The 19,648-nt window shown below is 45.7% G+C and overlaps 7 protein-coding genes across 7 annotated transcripts; 1 reads left to right on the plus strand and 6 right to left on the minus strand.

Moving 5' to 3' along the window:
* Positions 1–470: 470 nt before the first annotated feature.
* Positions 471–1,441, minus strand: N7495_008506 (uncharacterized protein; the record flags this gene model as incomplete). The annotated part of the gene is made up of 2 exons (XM_057211157.1): positions 471–923; positions 980–1,441. 2 exons carry the CDS (start codon positions 1,439–1,441, stop codon positions 471–473), a joined length of 915 nt encoding a protein of 304 aa, XP_057060700.1.
* Positions 1,442–4,191: 2,750 nt separating this feature from the next.
* Positions 4,192–4,797, minus strand: N7495_008507 (cytochrome b561 domain-containing protein; the record flags this gene model as incomplete). Its single annotated transcript, XM_057211158.1, has 2 exons — positions 4,192–4,482; positions 4,537–4,797. 2 exons carry the CDS (start codon positions 4,795–4,797, stop codon positions 4,192–4,194), a joined length of 552 nt encoding a protein of 183 aa, XP_057060701.1.
* A 2,191-nt stretch (positions 4,798–6,988) lies between these two features.
* On the minus strand, positions 6,989–7,783 carry N7495_008508 (uncharacterized protein; the record flags this gene model as incomplete). Its single annotated transcript, XM_057211159.1, has 2 exons — positions 6,989–7,410; positions 7,663–7,783. The coding sequence occupies 2 exons, from the start codon at positions 7,781–7,783 to the stop codon at positions 6,989–6,991; spliced, it is 543 nt and encodes a 180-aa protein (XP_057060702.1).
* A 100-nt stretch (positions 7,784–7,883) lies between these two features.
* N7495_008509 (uncharacterized protein) lies at positions 7,884–8,667 on the minus strand (the record flags this gene model as incomplete). Its single annotated transcript, XM_057211160.1, has 3 exons — positions 7,884–8,287; positions 8,342–8,499; positions 8,567–8,667. The coding sequence occupies 3 exons, from the start codon at positions 8,665–8,667 to the stop codon at positions 7,884–7,886; spliced, it is 663 nt and encodes a 220-aa protein (XP_057060703.1).
* A 1,346-nt stretch (positions 8,668–10,013) lies between these two features.
* On the minus strand, positions 10,014–11,756 carry N7495_008510 (sugar porter family MFS transporter; the record flags this gene model as incomplete). The annotated part of the gene is made up of 4 exons (XM_057211161.1): positions 10,014–10,409; positions 10,468–11,115; positions 11,183–11,621; positions 11,680–11,756. 4 exons carry the CDS (start codon positions 11,754–11,756, stop codon positions 10,014–10,016), a joined length of 1,560 nt encoding a protein of 519 aa, XP_057060704.1.
* Positions 11,757–13,291: 1,535 nt separating this feature from the next.
* Positions 13,292–17,491, plus strand: atg26 (uncharacterized protein; the record flags this gene model as incomplete). The annotated part of the gene is made up of 3 exons (XM_057211162.1): positions 13,292–14,590; positions 14,660–17,161; positions 17,225–17,491. The coding sequence occupies 3 exons, from the start codon at positions 13,292–13,294 to the stop codon at positions 17,489–17,491; spliced, it is 4,068 nt and encodes a 1,355-aa protein (XP_057060705.1).
* Positions 17,492–18,106: 615 nt separating this feature from the next.
* Positions 18,107–19,453, minus strand: N7495_008512 (small subunit rRNA maturation protein TSR4; the record flags this gene model as incomplete). The annotated part of the gene is made up of 2 exons (XM_057211163.1): positions 18,107–19,276; positions 19,337–19,453. The coding sequence occupies 2 exons, from the start codon at positions 19,451–19,453 to the stop codon at positions 18,107–18,109; spliced, it is 1,287 nt and encodes a 428-aa protein (XP_057060706.1).
* Between the last annotated feature and the right edge of the window lie 195 nt (positions 19,454–19,648).

Below are 19,648 nucleotides of genomic sequence, written 5' to 3' on the forward strand. Positions count from 1 at the left end.
GTCAAACTCAACTAGTATTGAATGGCTAAAGACAATCTTTTTGCCTGAAACAGCTATACTCGATCAGCATCAATTACTGATTCTCGACGGCCATGGTAGCTATATCAGTATCGATTTCTTATGGATTTATAAGCAAAACAACATCGAATTAGTGTTTTACCTGCTTATAGTAGCCATGTTCTATAGCCACTTGACCTAGGCACATTTTCGTCTATTAAGGCCAAGAGACCTAATACATTGTTAAGAGCAATAGTGTAATTAGAAGTAGAGCAGAAAAAATAAAGAAAATTTTATATCCACTAATAATATGGAAAACTGCAGAGGTCCTCGAACTGAGAAGCCCAGAAAATCGGAAAAGGGGAGATCTGAAACCAAAAGAATGGTCTCGGGGTCGGTATAAGTGAGCTAATAAGTTTCCAGCATGACGGTGGAATCAAGATGGAACGTGGTCGATGTTGAGAAAATCCTTGTCATGGGTGTGGGCGGAGACCTTGCCGGGCTAAAGTGGTTTGAATCTTGTTCCGCAGTTCGTTAAAGTCGAGGGGAAAGAGATCCCCGGGATTTCGGGTTTGGAACACCAGGCCTGATCCAAAAAGCTCAGCACGGGTAAGGTAAATAGGTGGCTCTTGTTGAATTGGAAAAATGCTTCGCTCCTCGTCGCAGTTGGGAATTCCCGCAGCATTTAGCCTCCAGACTTCTAAACGAACGGCAATTCCAAGTTTTCGACGAAAAAACTTCACTAGTATCACGAGCTGTGTTTTGGGGGACGCTCCAATAAGAATCCTTCGAGCATTTTCTTCGAGGCTTTCATAGCTCTGGCTAAAACCGGTCTCGACAACGATACTTGGGAGTGGCGATTTTCCCGGGGAGGTAAAGGGAGCACGATTTGAGATCAATAGGACGTCAGGTTCCTTCTTTTGGCCCTGATATGGAGGTATCACGAAGTCGACTTGTGGACTTGCGTATATCATAAGATCACGGCGCTCAGCGGCATTGTAAAGGCCCATATCGCATCCCATATCCGATCACAAATCACCAGCCAAGGAAGAATCACTTCGTGCGCCCATGTTGGCATCTTGATTTCAAGAATGCCTTGCTCGGGCAAAAAGGTTTTGCGGATTTTTGGGTACTGGGAACTCAGCAGGTTCCAAAGGGAATTACCTAATTTCAATGTGACATCTGTCAACACGATGAACTCCTCAATCTCAAGGTTTTCGGTTTGTTTGAGAAGCTCCAGCGCTTTTTTGGCGGAGCAGACGTTTTTCAGTGAAAGGTTTTTGTCTGGAGTCTCGGAGTTCTCAGGATCTTGGCTTTCTGGATTATTGATAGGATCTTCGTGTTTCTCTGGGTGCTTGGAGGGACTGCCAGGTGGGTAATTCTCCTTTGAACTTGAGCTCTCTGGGGGTCCAGAACTTGGGGAATCAGAAGTTGAAGGACTCATGATGGAAAATATGAAAGTTAAAGGATTTACAGATAGACAAGATGGTAATTCAAAAATTGGAAAGTGGAACTATAGAAGTTGAAGAGTACTGATCTGCCGGGCGCTAATCCATATACGGTTAGCGTTCCAAGCATATCCACATTAAGGAATCTAGAGCAGTGCACGGTGATCTTTGCGATGAATTCAAGGACTAGAGCCCTTAGTGTGCTATTATGCCACAGTGCAGTGGCGCAGCGCTCAGAATAGAAACTGAATAGCGCTAAATAGGATAATTGAGCGGTGCCTGAGGATGGACACCAATTGGCATTGAGGTCTACGCACCAAACACGAGTCATGACAGGGCTGTGTTCTCATCAGAACGTCATGTGGGACATTTGCTCTGTATCTCAATCGAATTATTGGCTGCTGATATCTATGGCTGTGGATGTTGAAGACAACTACCAGCTACTCAATGACTACCAGCTACTCAATGCTTCCCACCCACAACTGACCAATGGACTAAAGCACCCCTACCCTGATCATTCGGACCAAGGAGTCGCGGTCAATGCTTTCAGCCTCTGGCTACTGATGGATGATGATTGGTTGGAAAGTCAATGGATATATATTCTAACTATGTTGTGGCTACGGAACTATCCCACTTAACGTGCGTCACGGTTGACCGAGCGTCCCGGTTGGCCGAGCGACACCTCAAAATATTTACCCCGAAATCGACCCTCCTTTTTCTAACACCAACAATGCCTCCAATTCGCACTCAAAAATCGAAAGATTTGGAGCAGCAGGAGAGTAAAGTCTTATTAGCAATTCAGGCTATTAAAGATGAACGATACTCCTCTGCTGCTGCCGCTGCTCGCGCCTTTTCAGTTCCTGTCTCAACTTTGAAAGCGCGAATCCAAGGTCGCAAATCGAAGGCCATAACTCGCCATTCTCGCCATAAATTCTCTAAAGGTGAGGAGAAATCGATGGAAAAATGGCTCCTTGATATGGACGCTAGAGGATTCGCTTTTTCGCATGAAATGTGCCGAAATATGGCGAATCTGCTCCTCCGCGCCCGCGAAATTGTCCCCTCCGACACCCCCCCTAAAGTTGGCAAAAACTGGGTGACAGGATTCCTTCAACGCACCGAATCTCTTCATACGCGAAAATCTCGGGCGCTTGATATCCAGAGGGCGCAGACAGAAGATCCACAAGTCATCCAAGGGTGGTTTAATCTCGTCCAGAATATAGTCACAAAATATGGTATCCTTTCAGAGGATATCTATAACTTCGATGAGACTGGATTTGCGATGGGTGTTATATCTTCAGAGTATATTATATGCTCCTCAGATTACCATGGTAAACGAAGGCTTCTTCAAGCTGGAAATCGAGAGTGGGTTACTGTTATTGAGACTATCAACGCCCAAGGTGTTGCGCTTCCGCCCTATATCATCCTAAAAGGGAAACATTTTATGGAGCGTTGGTTTGACCATCTACCCCCTAAATGGTCACTAAACACTAGCCCAACTGGTTGGACTACAAATCCAATGGGTCTAGATTGGCTGAAAAGCCACTTTATACCTAATTTGGTCCAGAAAGGGAGATATATTCTGTTGGTTTTAGATGGTCATTCTTCGCATCGTACGCCAGAATTCGACCAACTATGCGCGGACAACGATATTATTTGTCTATGTATGCCAGCTCATTCATCCCATCTATTACAACCTCTTGATGTAGGATGTTTTTCGGTGCTTAAAAAGGTATATGGAGGCCTGATTAGTGCTGAAATACAGAATGGAGTGGATTCTATTGATAAGGATGATTTCCTCCAAATCTATCCTTATACACGCAAAGCAACATTTAAAGCATCTACTATAGTGAATAGCTTCAGGGGCGCTGGTTTAGTACCCCTGGATGCTAATCATGTTTTAGAAAAGCTGAATATCATGGTCGAAAACCACCCTCAAGACCCCCCTTAAGACCCCCCTCACGACCACCCTCAACGCCCTACTTCTTTAAGCAGCAGTGACTTAAATCGGCCTTGGAGCTACTCAAAAGTCCAAAAATCGAATTCTGCTATCAAGAAAGAACTCGAATCTTCCTCAGGAGCTTTAACTTCACCTCTAAAACGACAAATTTATCGGTCGCAAGATGCGCATACTCAGATGGCGATTCGGATGATGATGATGGAAGACCGTATTCAGCGATTGGAGAATACTGCGAAGAGAAAGATAAAAAAGAGAGCGGCTAGCAAGAAGCACAGAGGCCATGAAGGGAGTCTTCGGAGTTTGGAGGAATTGCAGCAAAGCGTGGTTGCTCAGGAGAATGGTAGAGTTGAATATATATCCCTAGAGGATGCTCCTGGACAACCTATAGAAGATGTTCCATTGCCTACTTTACCTACTATTAGGCGACTCGTCACCTGTTCAGGTTGTGGAACCAAAGGCCATATATATACCCAGTGTCCTACACGCGTTAAATAGATAATTAATTCATGTTTTGGTGTTAAAAGTTGATGTTGAAAATCTTAGATTTTTTAAGTTCCAAATGCGTCGCTCGATCAACCGGGACGCTCGGTCAACCGTGACGCACGTTAAGGGCCCACCTGCTGACTCATCCCCTCATCTCTCCTTCCCGATCCCTGCCTCCTCAATGTCTAAGCGGACCGTTCCGGGAGCCAGATTTATGGGCAAATTTGACGATTGATTCGATCCTAAGTCTAGTAGTGAAAATTGCAAGCCTCCCATTCATATCATGATATCATAACCCTAAGCCACTCATATCTTCTTCCGTTCACGCGTAATCGCCAAGACGATTATGAGCACGCCGAAGATACCGCCCACCACTCCATACGCGATAGTCCCTCCCGTTGAATTGGCAGCAAGCTGCAGTCCAAGACCTCCATTGATTATCCCCAGCAATATGAGCACTCGCCCATACCAGATATGAACAAAACTTCGACTCCCATTCTTTCGAAAGCGAAAGTGGTGTGCAAGTCCGATAAACGGTTGGAAAAACATGAGCACAACCACAATGATGCCGAGGACTGTGTGGGCGTTATGTCCGATCTGCAACAGCCTCATTAGATCCTCTCGATATGCGTCGAAAAATAGATGGCTTACCATGTGTAGTGTACGACCAACACGAACACCGTAAGCCAGACCAACGATCATTAGAGCCCAGCTGATGAGCTGCCATATCGCGTGTATCCAAATTGACCCTTGCACTTTGAGACCCCGAATGATCAACGCTCCAAGTGGCATCATGACAGCGAACGCAAGTGCCATCACGATGCCATGGATTTTGAGATATCTTGGTATAAGGGCGAAATCAGAGTAGCCGTCATCGCCATAGGGATCGGAACCGCCGCCTCTGAATGACATGATGATCACTCCTGTTTGAATTAATTGACAAGCTTTTATCAGAAATTCTGGCGAGACCTGCGAAGCTTATATACTTTATGAGTCCCAACCTCCATGCAATAAAGGCTGAGCCTGCATATGCACCCCTCGTATCCACGACAACAGTCCACGACGCCAGCCTACGACACCTGTACATGTCAGCAAGAACAGCTCAGATTGCCGAGCTCACCGAGTATCCTTTTGGCATTCTTGTCTCTGGTTAAAACTTAGATATGCAAAGGCACCTGATTCTATCACCGTTTTACCCATTGAGCATATTCTAAAACAACGGCATCGCTCTCGGACACATCAAGCCAAGGACCGGGAAGCCCCTGCAGAAAATGCAATCCGTGGTTGGTGGAAAGTATCCCTCAAGAATCACCACTGAAGGAATACGGTCGCAAAATGACAGAGTGATACATCTTGGAGGTCTGAGTGTATAATATTCTGTCGCTTTCCAAATACCGCTTGTCGTATTGAAACGTATCTTCTTGAAAATTTCATCCCTACGTCATTAAAAAGCACGAATCTTGGCGTTGTATCATATCTCGATTGAAATTTGGTGTATTGGGCTGGTATATATCAGGAGGCGGTGTCGATGACAGCAAGGGGTCAATTTAAAACGGACTTGCGTAATGCAGCTTTTCTAAACAAAGCTTCTTTCTAGGTTATATTTCGTCTTCACGGAGCCTTCAGTGGAATTGACTTCAAATTACACGAAATTGGACTAACTAGAAAGTGATTGAATAAGTTTTGTGCGCAACTCCCGAGAATGGTAAGACTACCAATACCATGGATATTGGCGGTACCATGCTTATGATCCCACTAGCAGAGCACCGGGATTTATCAGCCGTATTGCTCATGATCCGGTCGCGAGTCGTTACTTCAAAAAGATAGACTTATCAATGGACAGTCGAAAGCGCGATTTGATATCATTTTGGGAACCTGAAGAAAAAGCAATGAGATCTCTTTTCGCGCATTCTTCCTACTTAAGAGAAGCTGGTCTCAACTGGGAGGAATACTATAAAATGATTGAAACGGAAAGAGACTCAAAACTTGGCTACTCACAGTCTGCTGTTGTTTTTTTGCTGAGTTTACTACCCAACGTCACAGAACTGGTGCTCCCTCAACTCTGGCAGCCGTCGAATATCACTGATAGGCTTCTTTGAACCATTATCAAAAGGGCTAGAAGAAATAAGCATTCCGCTTCTAAGGCTAGTTTGGCACAAGTTTCTATTGTGGCGCACCATGCTCCATCGTGGACTCCTCCTACATCCTTCCCGACACCCTTACTTGCGCTTCCTAGACTCAATCATTTCCAATATGACAGGTGTGTGGGAAAGGACTATTGGTTCAACGTGACAACGAAATATCTGCCATCTGGTTTTGAATTTCTTGAAACCATAATTCTGGAAGAGAGCGTTCACAGTACTACAAGTGTCTCACAACTTCTCAAAAATACACCCAACCTGAAAGTCTTCCACTACAGGCACCAACCTGGCGAGTCAGACCGAGAGGAAAATGATCTCTGGCTATTTACCCAAATAGTAGGAGATTCGGTTGGAGCCAGTCTAGAGGAATCATCGATTTCTGTTTGCCCGAACCCTGACGGACGATATCCGAAGCCAATCAACTCAGCGAGATCACGACATCAATTGTATAATTTTAAAAAAACTCAAAAAGCTTGAATTGAGCCAAACAATGATGATCTACGATGACTGGAACAGTCTCCAAGATGAAGATATGGCTTGGCTGTTGAGTTTTCTTTTTTCCAACTTCAGGATTTGATAATTTTGAGATCTACCTTTCAATGTGATGACCTTCCATGTCTTCTGTCCAAATCAAAATGGTACCTATCCCTGCACTTAACCTGATTTTCTGAGCTGGTTGACTAAGAGATTGATCAGGTTTCAACGCAGCCCAACATGCAGATAGATACCTAGGTGGACTATTTATGTACATATACAGCATATGAATTAGGTCCTAGTGTTTTTGTAGATTCTCTCTGCCATAAAGTATATCCATACCTAAGTGTATACGAAAGAAATCAAGATAGGCATCGCCCGAAGTTTCGCAGAAGATATCGGGAAGTGGGCTGAGAAAATGAAAAAGGTGATACCTATTCTTGAGACTTGAGTCTGTATGAGTCTATATTAGGGTTTAATAGAGTTATTTAGTAGTACAATAAATAATTCTCCCACACCGTGAATCCATGATGTATAGTTGATGCCGGGTGGGAAATTGTGGCCAGATCCCAGATCCTAGATCCTGACTGTGTTATCAGAGCACCCTGATGCGAGTCAGACTGACTGGGACCATTTCTGTTCAATGCGGTCGAGAAGAGCGGTGGTGCCTTTGCCATAGTCTTCCTGCGTGTAGACCGTCTCATCAAAGTTATAAAGTTGCTGGATATAGTACTCCGGGTGTATTCATTGTCGGCGAATAGCAAGGCCGCATCGCTAGAATCGCATGGTAAATCTGCCTCGTCCTCAGGCTCTGTCAGATCAGTATCATATCGACAGTATTCGATTTCTTCGCTCTCTGAATAGTCGCTGTTGCTGGATGATTGGAATTTCGCCTTGCGAGAGAGCCGCGCTATGGTGAGAGGGATGTGGGGCGCGGCAGTATATATGACAAACTGTTGCAGAAAGTCCTAGTGCGAGCTTGTAGATTGAGAAGCAAGTTGTGGTTCAGAGCAAAGAGCCAGATGATTCTTGTCGCTGAGACTTGGGAGTGCCTGGAATTAGAGAGGAAATCGCTGCTACTTTAAGTGACACGATTCTCGAGGGGCCATTTTTGGTGTTTTTGGGAACTGGAAGCTTCAGGCAGGAGAAAAGGGCGGGCCACTGGGATGCGAATTAGACTGCTGCGGTGTCCTGAGGGCGCAGGGGAAGTGCATGGAACGGTTGCGATGAGTGGCAGCAAGGTTGGCAGATGTGCGGCCAAAAACAGCGACACTTTCGGCCATTTCTAGCTGTATCTTTGCCGTTATCCAGTTTAAAGTAGAGATATTTTGGCACTTTAACAAGGATATTCAGACGTAAACCACCTGCGGTGTATACTTCAATTCACATGAATGTTTCAAAGATAGCAAACAGCATAGCGATCATAGCAGCAGCTCCTGCTTCTGGCCTACCCTGACCGCCAGAGGTATAACCAACATTCATAGAGTTGTTCCCAAATCCAACTGTCCGGAGCCACGTCGGCACAGTTGTGCTTATATCTAGTACATCGGAATGATAATAATCCAAGTCTCCTTTAAAGGTGAACCGAATAGTACCCTGAACCGAATCTCCATCACTTATCTCACCGCCATCTGGAGTGCCAATATACCCTGTGTCATTCGCTCTCAGAAGCGGAGATGCCACGAATTTCCCCTCCAAAGTGAGGTTGGCAGATTTATCGTCGAACTTTGCGTTCATGGATGGTAACTTGAAGTCTGTCCAGCCTCGTGTGCTCCACCACGAGTCCCCTGGCTGTTATAAGATTGATAGCGTGTAATTTCCGTAGTAGTAGCTGGAGTTACATGTAGACATCCAGATAGGTTTGAAGCTCTGTGAAGCTAATCCAAGGGAGATGTTTTCATCTAAAGTTCCTGCAAGCGAGAAGGAATTTGGAGATTTAATTGTTGACATGTCGAAGTGGTCTTCCACAGTTGTGTTTTCGTTGTATTGCCGAGTCGGACTAAACAGTTTTAATCATCGTTAATTTATCTGCACAAGAGGCTCAACGGTGATCAGCGCTTACTCACTCTGAAGATTGCAACGCCCACCACAGGGGCCGGGGGTATTCATCTGGTGCTAGTAGGTTCAAGTTAGACTTGTTGTAATTCGGCGGTATTAAGGTCAACATTATGTTGACCGAGTTCGATCCCTTGTTGTATGCCCCCTCGGTCTAAAATGGCCAAGATCGAGTCCCACTGCATGGTTATAGTTTGGTTTAGCAGTGAAGCACATGGCGCCGTTGTCCCATTAAATCCTCTTTCAATAACCAAGTCCACATGTGCAGTTGCATTATAGTATCTGGCAAAGGTCAGCGATCTAAGGAAACAAGATTGAATGGGCTACTCACAATCCAACCCAGGCATATATTCCTCCTAGGCCTGTGATATTCTGCGGTCGAAAGTCTGTGTCAAGTTGTAATTTGAATCGTCTTTGGCCAGAGCAGGCACTAAAAGTCCTAGAAGATAAGAACTGACGACCAGTGCTCCAAAAAATCTTCGCATCTTGCTCACAATGTCTCTGTATGAAACTCAACCAGGCTGAAAAATTCTCCATATGGACTTAAAGACTCTTTGCGGGGATTTTTGGGGCCTTGGTCCTTTGGTCCCTTGATCCCTGGAGCTTACTTCTGTTGCCTGATACTTGTTAGTCCTGTTATCTGTAGGCGCGAAACAAGAGATGCGAATACTGATATTTCATTGGCTCCAGCCGATCAGGGTACCCGTCATTTGACTTAGCGCGAAATGTCGCATCACCTAACATCTAAATAGGATTAGCGTTGTAAAACCCCTTTCACTCCCTTTACATTCACCCATTTCATATTTATTATAGAATGGCAGACATTGGTTGGGACACGGGAAGTGACCCATCTATAAATCATCTTATTGATATCCAGAATCCTATTGAATCCATTGAGCCAGTATATATTGGCGAAGATGAGTATCTCGCTGAAGGTGATGATATTATACATCAACAAAATACAGCTACTGATGACCAAAATTTGCTGAGAGTTCAGAAAAATTAGTCTGTCGCTAGTAGCTAACTAGTTATATATGAGTTATAGGATTTAGTCCCATTTCCTCTTACTGATAGGGGAAATAATCCTCTCTCTGCGCTTCACTTTGAACATGTTACAGAGTTCCCTGAATACCCAAAGACTGATGATCTGGGCTACGCATATGTTGCTGATATAACACAGGTTGATCAGAAGATAATAGAATCAGTAAGGCATCAAACTAGTTTGATATTAATCGCTCACTAGTAGCTACCCCCTACAAATGTTAGGTGACGCCACCTGTTATCTGCCTACGAACAATTCTGAGGGCAGTTTTCGATACAACCTTCCAAGGTTGTCCATGACCTAGACACTACATATTTACCGTAGTACTCATATGAAGAGAACTTTTCAAGGTTGGAAGCACTCTGCAAAGAAATTCAATTCAAGATAAAAACCGAGTGATTTCAATCTGTTCCACATCATGATCTATGCTTCAGGTTGGTGTGGAAATTTTCATGAACATTGACAAGTTGTACCTTCTTTCCATCCTGTCCAAGCACACCCTTCTCTCCATCGGCCAAGATATCACGTTCAACCGTTTCCCATTCAGTACCAGCGGCAAGCTCCAGGTTTTTACCTCGTGTTTCTTTCACGAAGAACCAACAGAAGACAGCGGACACAACATCAAATCCCATGAATATGAGAAAAGTGTTGGCACCCACATTTTGGACCATGTAGGGGCTAGCGAATGAGAAGCAAAATGAAGTTGCCCAATGAGCAAGCATACTAACGGCTAGCCCAATAGCCCTGATGCGTGTCGGGAAAATCTCTGGGACGTAAGCCCAGGGCATCGGACCCCAAGAACAGTTGTAGATCTACAAGGCAATAAGTAAGACATATACGGAGATATAGTGGACAGCAAAAGAAACTTACCATGATGTCAAGGTAAATCATTGCAACAGTCGCCCTTCCAGCAGCTGTGACATTTGTACTGGACTGTGTGGGAACAAAGTCCACAATCAATGCCGTTATAAGCATGCAAATAGCCATAGTTATCGAGCCTCCAACCAGTGTTGTCCGACGAGTCAGCCTCTCAGCCAAGAAAAAGATAAAGATAGTACTAGCAACAACCTTAACGGCACCGAAAAGACCTGTCAAGAGCATGTCTCGGTCTGAGGCGCTACCGGCAATCAACTTGAAGTATTGTGGCGCGAATACTGCCAGGGCACTGCTTCCTGTTGCGTTTTGGAAGACGAAGAGTGAAGGACCAACGAGGAATCTTAGACGATTGGCTGGCTCGAGAAGCTCGCGGAGAGAGAAGCCCTCGCGCTCGGCACGTTCAGCCTGGAGGCCAACTTGAGTCTCAGTGAATTCATCGTGGGTTTTCTGGTTGTCTCCTCCTCGAATCCAGACGATCGATTTCCAGGCATCATCAGTACGGTTCTCGCTCAATAACCAACGGATAGACTCAGGTAGAGTCAAAGTACCTAGCAAAAGAATGCCACCGGAGACTAGCTGTAGACCCACGGGGATTTGCCATTCGCGTGAGTGACCAACGATTGAAGAATTTTTGCCAACGCCCTGCTCAGATGTTAATAACCCTTGTTATGCGATCTGCATGTTGAGTGAAATCTTAAACACAACGTACATAATCGACCCAGTAAGCGACGAATACTCCCCAGGCATAGAGCCACTGATAGAAAGAGCCACATCGACCACGAATCTCCTTCGGTGTCATTTCTGCGCTGTACATTGGAATGACAACACTTTGTCCTCCCATACCCAGACCAGCAACTATCCGGCCAACGTACCAGGCTCCAAGCGAGCGAGTGTTGATGACTTGAATGATAACACCGATAATGAAGAGTGCAGTTGAGCCGATGATCACATACTTCCGCCCATACTTGTTAGTTATTGGGTAGACTATAGCGGCACCGATGAATGACCCCAATTGCTCTAAGCCAACTGTGAGCGAAGACACTTTCGACTTATGGGCTGACGTAAAGCCGAAGTCTTTTTGAAATGAAGTCATGGTCAGAATGCCGCCAGAGATTCCACCATCATAACCAGATAGGAAGGAAGAGATACTAAATCAGAACATAGTTAGTCGATCTACTTCATATCCTTTCCCCAGTGCTGACTTACAAGACAATAGCCGCCAAATGATAGGCACGCCAAGTACCCAGGCGGGTGTTCAGCTCAGGAACGGTGAATATCCCCATGATGAATTGAGGTGGATCGTCTAGAACCCGAATTCCTAAGTCGGATTTCAAGCTGAGACTTGCTTGAAAAGCGAGCAAGACAGCTTACCTGAGGCTATCGGGGAGATAAAAAGTAGGAGTCGATTAAAATAGAGGTACTCAATGAGTATTCCAAGGCTGTATTATATGAATTTTCAATCGCAGTAATTAGAAAATGATGCGTTTTCTGCGGCGCTAGATAGAGATGTAAAACATTTGAATAATGCAAGGGCCATAGTCGTACTATATAAAGCTTTCTCTTTCCGAAGCTTTTCGACTTAGTATTGTTTTGTTTCGTCTAGCTAGATCTATGTCATAGTGGGCAAGTACTAGGGTAGATTTGCGTGCTCAGATAGTACACTAGCACGATGGAGCCCTGGGGTTGATGGGTTCTTCCTAACACCAAAGGACGCCAAAATCACGCCTTAGTACTTAGGGATGGCGTTGCTTAGCCGATAGGCGAGTTAGCGCATCCTGGTTCGAGTTCCATCAATGAATACTGCTATCATTTAAACTTTAAGAGGATTTATAATCTGTGTTAATAAATGTATCATTGGATATTACTACTGTAGAAGATATCGCTCGGTTGTCGGGATTCGGCTAGTATCTATCACCTCCGAAGCAGCGACGCAACCTTCAAACGTAGGAGGGTTGCGTCGCCGAATAAATGTATAATTCTCAAGTTGAATGAGGTAATCGTACCATCCTTAGAGCTCGGAGTTCTCTCAGGATTTCGTTTTGCGTCAAGAAACGTTATGTTTGGTTTTCAGGTGTTTTTGATATAAGGGGTCGAGGTGGATCTTCCCCGCAAAGAACCATTCACTTATCTAGGTGCAGAATAGGTATGTGTTACCCCGTAGTAGATACTTAGGTATAGCCTTGAAGTTCAGCAATTTCATAACAGAAGATTCAAGACTGCTTGACTTTTAAAAGGTCATATGAAATATGAAGGATGAACTGTGAAGTATAATTAATGCAAACAGAACAAACAGATCCATTCGATATGACGAGATCACATGTCCAGTACAGCTGATGTCAATCTAAGACGTGACCTCGGATCTCAGACCTTAAACGACCCTTAGTCTTGCAGATTTGGACTTTACAGTCTTTGATTAGTCCCTTTTCACAGAGGGTCCAAGTTTCGCATATTGCCTTAACTGGACTTTTACACTGACGTCTGACTTGCTTATCGATCCCGCAAGCTACCCTTATCGTTCTGGGGGAGGCGTTACTGTCCCTCCTTCCCTACCCACGGTACTCAGAGGATAATAGCAATCCAGCACCAGAACAATTGGCACTTGCTATGATCTCGATTATTGGTTTAGTGTACTGCCGCTAGGCCTTTCTTGATCGACGACGCCGCCTGACGTGGGCCACCAGCCAAGTGCTCGTCCTATCATTCCCGAGTTGTCACCTGCTAGCCTGACTCCGATCCCTACACCAGTGTGAACCGTTGCCGGTCTTTTCTTATCCCCTTGCCAACTTCATAAGTCCATTTTGCTATCACGACAGTCAAGATGAATCCTCTACTAGATGACACTAAACGGCGGGGAAATCAAAAAATGAGCGCGAGCACGAGTATAAGCATGAGGCCCAGCCCTGCCCATCGATTACTTTCCGATCAAATACCAGAGCGGTTTAGAGATGGGGACGATGCCCAAGTTGATTTCACAGCTCCTCCACGCGGTTCCCGAGATGGAAATGTGTACATGCAACAGTCCCTTTTTTCTGTGATCGCCGCAGTTGGCTCTCGATCTGACTTCCGTGCTCGATTTGACGACTCTAGTGATGACGAGGAAGAAACAAGCAGACTTCCACAAAGCGACCCTCGTCCAAATGTCTCAGATCAGAAAATCCCAAGTCGTGAAACTTCAACAGGCCCGTTTCAGGCTATCGTTCCCATCGACTCCATGCCCCGAAATGACACCGAAGACCGGGGACGTCGTCCTCGGCGGGCTATCTCGGAGAGCAAATTCATTCGGAAGATACCTGGGATAGAGTCCCAGGATAAAGAAAATGATTTTATGACCTCAAGCACATCAACTCTCAAAGTGCCTCCAAGACGAACACGTAGCGCCACACCGAGAGCAGCTCCAGTTCTTACTCAGATGGTGCAAGCCCAGAATCGGTTTGATACTACTGCTGCGCCGGAGTTTCCTCCGTCGAGACCGGAGACACCGAGTGAAGATAGACCGCAAACATCAGGGTCAGCCCTCTCCACGCGGCTGATGGAGATGTTTGACTTTGAAAGTCCTGAAAAAGTGTTGGTGGAGTATGCCTGTTCGTTACTCCAAAGTATGTTACTTCAGGGTTACATGTACGTCACTGAGGGGCATATCTGCTTTTATGCCTACCTTCCGAAAAAGGCCAGTGCGGCTATCAAATCTGGATATCTATCCAAAAGTGGCCGCAAAAACCCGAAGTATAATCGGTACTGGTTCGTTCTCAAGGGTGATGTCTTTTCATACTATGCAGACTCCTCGAACCTTTACTTCCCCAGTGGCCACGTGGATCTTCGATATGGAATTTCAGCATCTCTTGCGAAACCCAAGTTCAAAGATGCCGAAGTGAAGGACTTCCAGGTCACTACCGATCAACGAACCTACTACTTCAGGGCAGATAGCCCTACAAGCGCGAAGGAATGGGTGAAGGCACTTCAAAAGGTGATCTTCCGTACGCATAATGAGGGCGACAGCGTCAAAGTATCATTTCCAATTGAAAATATCATCGATATCGAAGAAAGTCCGATGTCTGAGTTTGCTGAAACTTTCAAGATTCGAGTTGTTGATAGCGGAGAGACTTTTGCAATCGATGAGGTAAGTAATGTCAAAACAAAAAACTGCAAGTCAAAATTAAGAGCAGTGAGTGAACTAATTGGATAATAGTATTTCTTCACTTTCTTCAACTCTGGTCAAGACGCCTTCAGCTACTTGAAGAGCTTGGTCAATCAATCTCCCGCAAGAAACATATCTGAAGATCACGGGTACCGCAAGGGTAAACTACGACCAGAAGCTGATGCGACTGAGAAAACATCACCGGATAGCAGTGATCTTCTTTCCTCTTTAAGGATAAGCGATATACCCTACAAGCGCAGTGCAAGTGCCGAGAACGGACCCCAAGATTCTACGGACTCCTTCGTCAACTCCATCGATCAAGGAACTGAGCCATCCATCATGCAGTCAGTTACGGAAACAAATGAGTCCGCCAGTCAAATACTCAATCGAAGCGATGTCTTCCAATCACCGACTATGCGGATATTGCCAAGACGTCCATCCGAAGTAAGGAACTATAGACGGAGATCAAACGATACAACTTTATCCGCTTCTCCGGGACTGGGCCTTTCAGTAGACGTCAATGTGGATAATAGAGAAAGCTCTATCGATGATTCTGCAGATCAGAAACACAATTACCCAAATGCAACCGGCTACCCATTTCAGCGTGCGGCCGGATTTGCCGAATATTTAAAAAGCAGGTCAAAGCAGATGAGCAGTCTACTGGCAACAGAATCAATGGGGTATATTGAAAAGGTGTCTGGCATGTGGTCCGGAAGCCAGAAACACTATGGAGAAACTGAGGGGGTGCTGACTGAGGACCAAGATATCTGCGCGGAGGATAAAGAAGGTGACTCCAACTACGGTGATCGATTCCGTGCTCATTTTGCACTTCCACCGACGGAAAAGCTACAGGCAACATATTATGCCTATTTGCACCGTGTCCTTCCACTTTACGGCAAGATCTATATCAGCGAGAGGAATCTCTGCTTCCGTAGTCTGATCCCAGGAACTCGAACCAAGATGATACTGCCATTCAAGGACGTTGAGAACGTTGAGAAAGAAAAGGGATTTCGATTCGGTTACCATGGATTGGTTGTTATCATCCGTGGTCACGAGGAGCTCTTCTTTGAATTCAATGCTTTTGAAGCGAGGGACGATTGCGCCGTGACTTTGCATCAAAATCTAGAAGCTGTCAAGTTCCTCAAAGAATCGGGGTTGTTGCCAGAAGAACAACGCGAAGAAGTTGAAGCAGCCAAGGTCGAACACCTCATGCTGCAAGAAGCTCGACTCGACGGCTCTGAAGTGGAAGAATCACACGCAACTTTGAATGAGAGTTCGTCAGAAATTCATCCGTTCTTTGATGACCCACGAGCTTCCATCATAAACTTCAAACCTACTGAATCCCTAAGAATTACTTGTCTAACCATTGGTTCCCGGGGCGATGTTCAGCCCTACATTGCCCTATGCAAAGGCCTTATGGCCGAGGGGCACCGGCCGAAAATTGCAACTCATGCAGAGTTTGAGCCATGGATTCGTAGCCATGGTATTGATTTTGCTCCTGTAGACGGAGACCCTGCAGAACTCATGCGGATCTGCGTGGAAAACGGGATGTTTACATATTCTTTCCTTCGAGAAGCATCGCTAAAATTCAGAGGGTGGATCGATGACTTGCTCTCATCTGCCTGGGCCAGTTGCCAAGACAGTGATCTTCTCATCGAGTCACCGAGTGCGATGGCTGGAATTCACATTGCTGAGGCTCTTCGCATTCCTTATTTCCGTGGCTTTACTATGCCCTGGAGCAGGACTCGTGCGTATCCACATGCCTTTGCAGTGCCAGAGAACCGGATGGGTGGAGCTTACAACTACATCACCTACGTTATGTTTGACAATATTTTCTGGAAAGCAATTGCGGGTCAAGTCAATCGTTGGAGAAATAGCGAATTGGGACTCAAAGCCACAAGCTTGGATAAGCTTCAGCAGAACAAGGTTCCATTCTTGTACAATTATTCGCCTTCAGTGGTGCCACCACCTCTTGACTATCCGGATTGGATTCGCATCACCGGCTACTGGTTCCTAAACGAGGGGCTGGATTGGACTCCACCGAAGGAGCTATCAGATTTCATTAGCTGTGCCCGGGCTGATGGCAAGAAGATTGTCTATATTGGCTTTGGATCTATCGTTGTATCAGATCCGGCCGCTTTAACCCGAACTGTCGTTGAATCCGTTCAAAAGGCTGGCGTTCGGTGCATCCTCTCAAAGGGCTGGTCAGATCGACTCGGTGACCCTACAAGCATAAAGGTTGAGATTCCATTGCCACCAGACATTTTGCAGATTCAGTCTGCCCCTCATGACTGGCTCTTCTCTCAAATCGATGCAGCCGCCCATCATGGAGGAGCAGGCACAACTGGTGCAAGTCTCCGAGCTGGTGTCCCAACTATTGTCAAGCCTTTCTTCGGCGACCAGTTCTTTTTCGGTGGCCGAGTTGAAGATTTAGGTGTTGGCATCTGTATGAAAAAGCTGAATGTCAGCATTTTTTCACGATCGCTCTGGGAGGCCACTCACAGCGAGCGAATGATCCTCAAGGCTCGCAATTTGGGCAAACAGATCCGAAGTGTGAGTTGATCTCCATATATACTAAAATTTACATTGCAGCTAATATATTCTCAATGTTTCTAGGAAGATGGTGTTGCCACTGCAATCCAGGCCCTATATCGTGATCTTGAATACGCTAAGACGCTTGCAAGACAGCGTTCTAATATCTCGTCCACCCCGTTCTCACCAACACCTTCAGCCCAGGCTATACCAGACCACGACGACGATATAGATGAACTCGACGAGTGGACCTTTGTTGGAGAGGAGACTGGCTTAAGCCTTTCTAAGAGAATGCGTGACCGCGCCGCCTCGGAAGCCGACAAGATGGCATCCAGCATGATTCTACCGTGATTTCCATTTCATCTTTTCAAATTGTTTGCGACTTGGTAGGTATCTTAATTCTTTTTTTCCCCTCTACTGTTTTCATGTTCTGATCTTAATTAATGACCCAACGATTGGGAGCTTATGATTCATGATTGCATGCTTCGTTTTTTATACTTTGTTATGTGGCGTTCATGAATCACATTCAGTAGCATATATATTTGCTTGTTTGGATTGTTTTCATCAATACACTATACATGCTAGCTCGTATAATTTTTAAATTTTTGTTCATATCCAGATGCCCAAGTATCTGAAACGGGTCGTCTCTTCTTCTTGAAAGGTTGTATTTAATCGTGAGTTCGAAGGACCAACTTAGAAGTCAAACATGCATTATGGAATATCATTCTGAGCGCTTATGAAAACGGCTCAGAGGGGTAATGCGTGACAGACATAGACTTGTAGTTAATATTCCAGATTTCAATCGAACAGCCCCGAATGCTCAATACATACCTAAGTATCAAGGTATGGATACGCGGCTGTGAACCGGAAACGTCTACCAAAGTGAACCTTGGAATATGATACAGATAACACTTGAATGGTGTTGAATTCAGGTTGGATATTTGAGATCAGTATATATGTCGTTGTCTATTTACTTTCTTCCCACTGCACACCAGCCCATTCCTCCCTCCAGCCAGTCTGCTTGAGAGTCTGCGGCGCACAATCCTGAGAACAGACACCAACAATGATAGTCCCCCACTCCATACCAGCATCATCTTTACCAAGCCCAACACCCTCGCGGCCATCTTCCAACACGCTTATAGCATGTGGGGCAAGCTGCAACTCAAACACACGCCCAGCACCACAATACTCACATCGAGGAATACTTCCAGTCGCAGTGGTAGTCACTTTGCCTCCGCCGAACTGACCAGGATGTAGTTGCTTACCCACCTGATCAGCGTACGAGTACAGTAGCGGTGTGCCACGGAACTCATATCGCAGAACTTGCTCTGGGTTATGCTCGAGACGGATAGAGAACTTCATAAAGGCCTTGTCAAGATCAGATTCAAAGGTATCTTTGAGTTCGACACCGCCGCCTTCATCTACATCCATTGCCTCAATAGTAACGTTTTCTGGCACAGTAGGTGTCGAGGGCCGAGACATAGTCTCATAATCAGCGTCTAGGTAGAATTTCTGGTATGGGGCCGGGAAGGCAGATTGTGCAGGCCATGGCGTTTGCGCACCAATAGACTCGGGAGTTTGCTTCGTGGCTGTCACAGCATTTGATGTAGCGGCTGGTGCCGACTCTGGGGATGAAATCCGGACCTTATCGGCAAATGATTCAGCGAGCGCATTTGTAGATTGTGCAGATTGAGCAGTTGGGCTAGTCGCTGTTTTGGGCATTGCGAATGGATTGTTTCCAGGCGATGAACCCTGGTTGGAAGAGAACGGGTTCACATTTGCAGACACACTGCTTGTGAGTGATGTCGCGCCGAACAGACTAGCGCCCAGGTCCTGCTGGGGCTTCGGGGCTACGCTTGGCTCGGCTTCGGCTTTCTTTTCTTCTGACTTTTGCTCTTGCTTTTTCTGTGGTGCGCTTTCCAGTGAGACTTTACGGACTGTGCGATAAGCCCGGATACTGCCTGGCTTTCGGTTGCATGGTTTTCTAGGGCATCCGAAGATATACAGGCGGCGCTCGTTATGGGGGAAATCATCGGGCAGGTCACCATGCAGCTCGAGGAGTAGCAGCATGGGCTGATTGCAGACCTTACAATTGGCAAAATCCCCTGGTGGTGGAGTTGTCTCATCAAGCCATGTCTAATTCAAGCATGATTGTTCAGCGCTGCCTGAAGGTTACGGAAAGATATATGAACATACCGGCCAGCCGCCAAGGTGGCTGATAGTATCTTCGACAACTTCCTCTGCAGCGTAGCCGAGAAGCACACCAGTCTCAGTGAAGTCCTCGTCGATACTAGAGTCGCTGTCGTAATCCATGGTGAATTGAATGTAAAAAGGGAGACAGAAGCAACGAAACCCCGCGGTTCAATATTTTTTTTGGGCGATAAGCGATAAGCTTGGGCCCCACCTAATATTACGCCATTGGCTCCCTGCTTCGACAACATCAGTCGACTTTCAACTTCCAAGCTTCAGTCTGTATTTATTTCTACGGCTGTTGATAATCATGTCTAT

This window comes from Penicillium taxi, assembly GCF_028828555.1.
Source record: "Penicillium taxi strain IBT 34144 chromosome Unknown utg000005l_segment0_segment0, whole genome shotgun sequence".
NCBI classification, from domain to species: domain Eukaryota; kingdom Fungi; phylum Ascomycota; class Eurotiomycetes; order Eurotiales; family Aspergillaceae; genus Penicillium; species Penicillium taxi.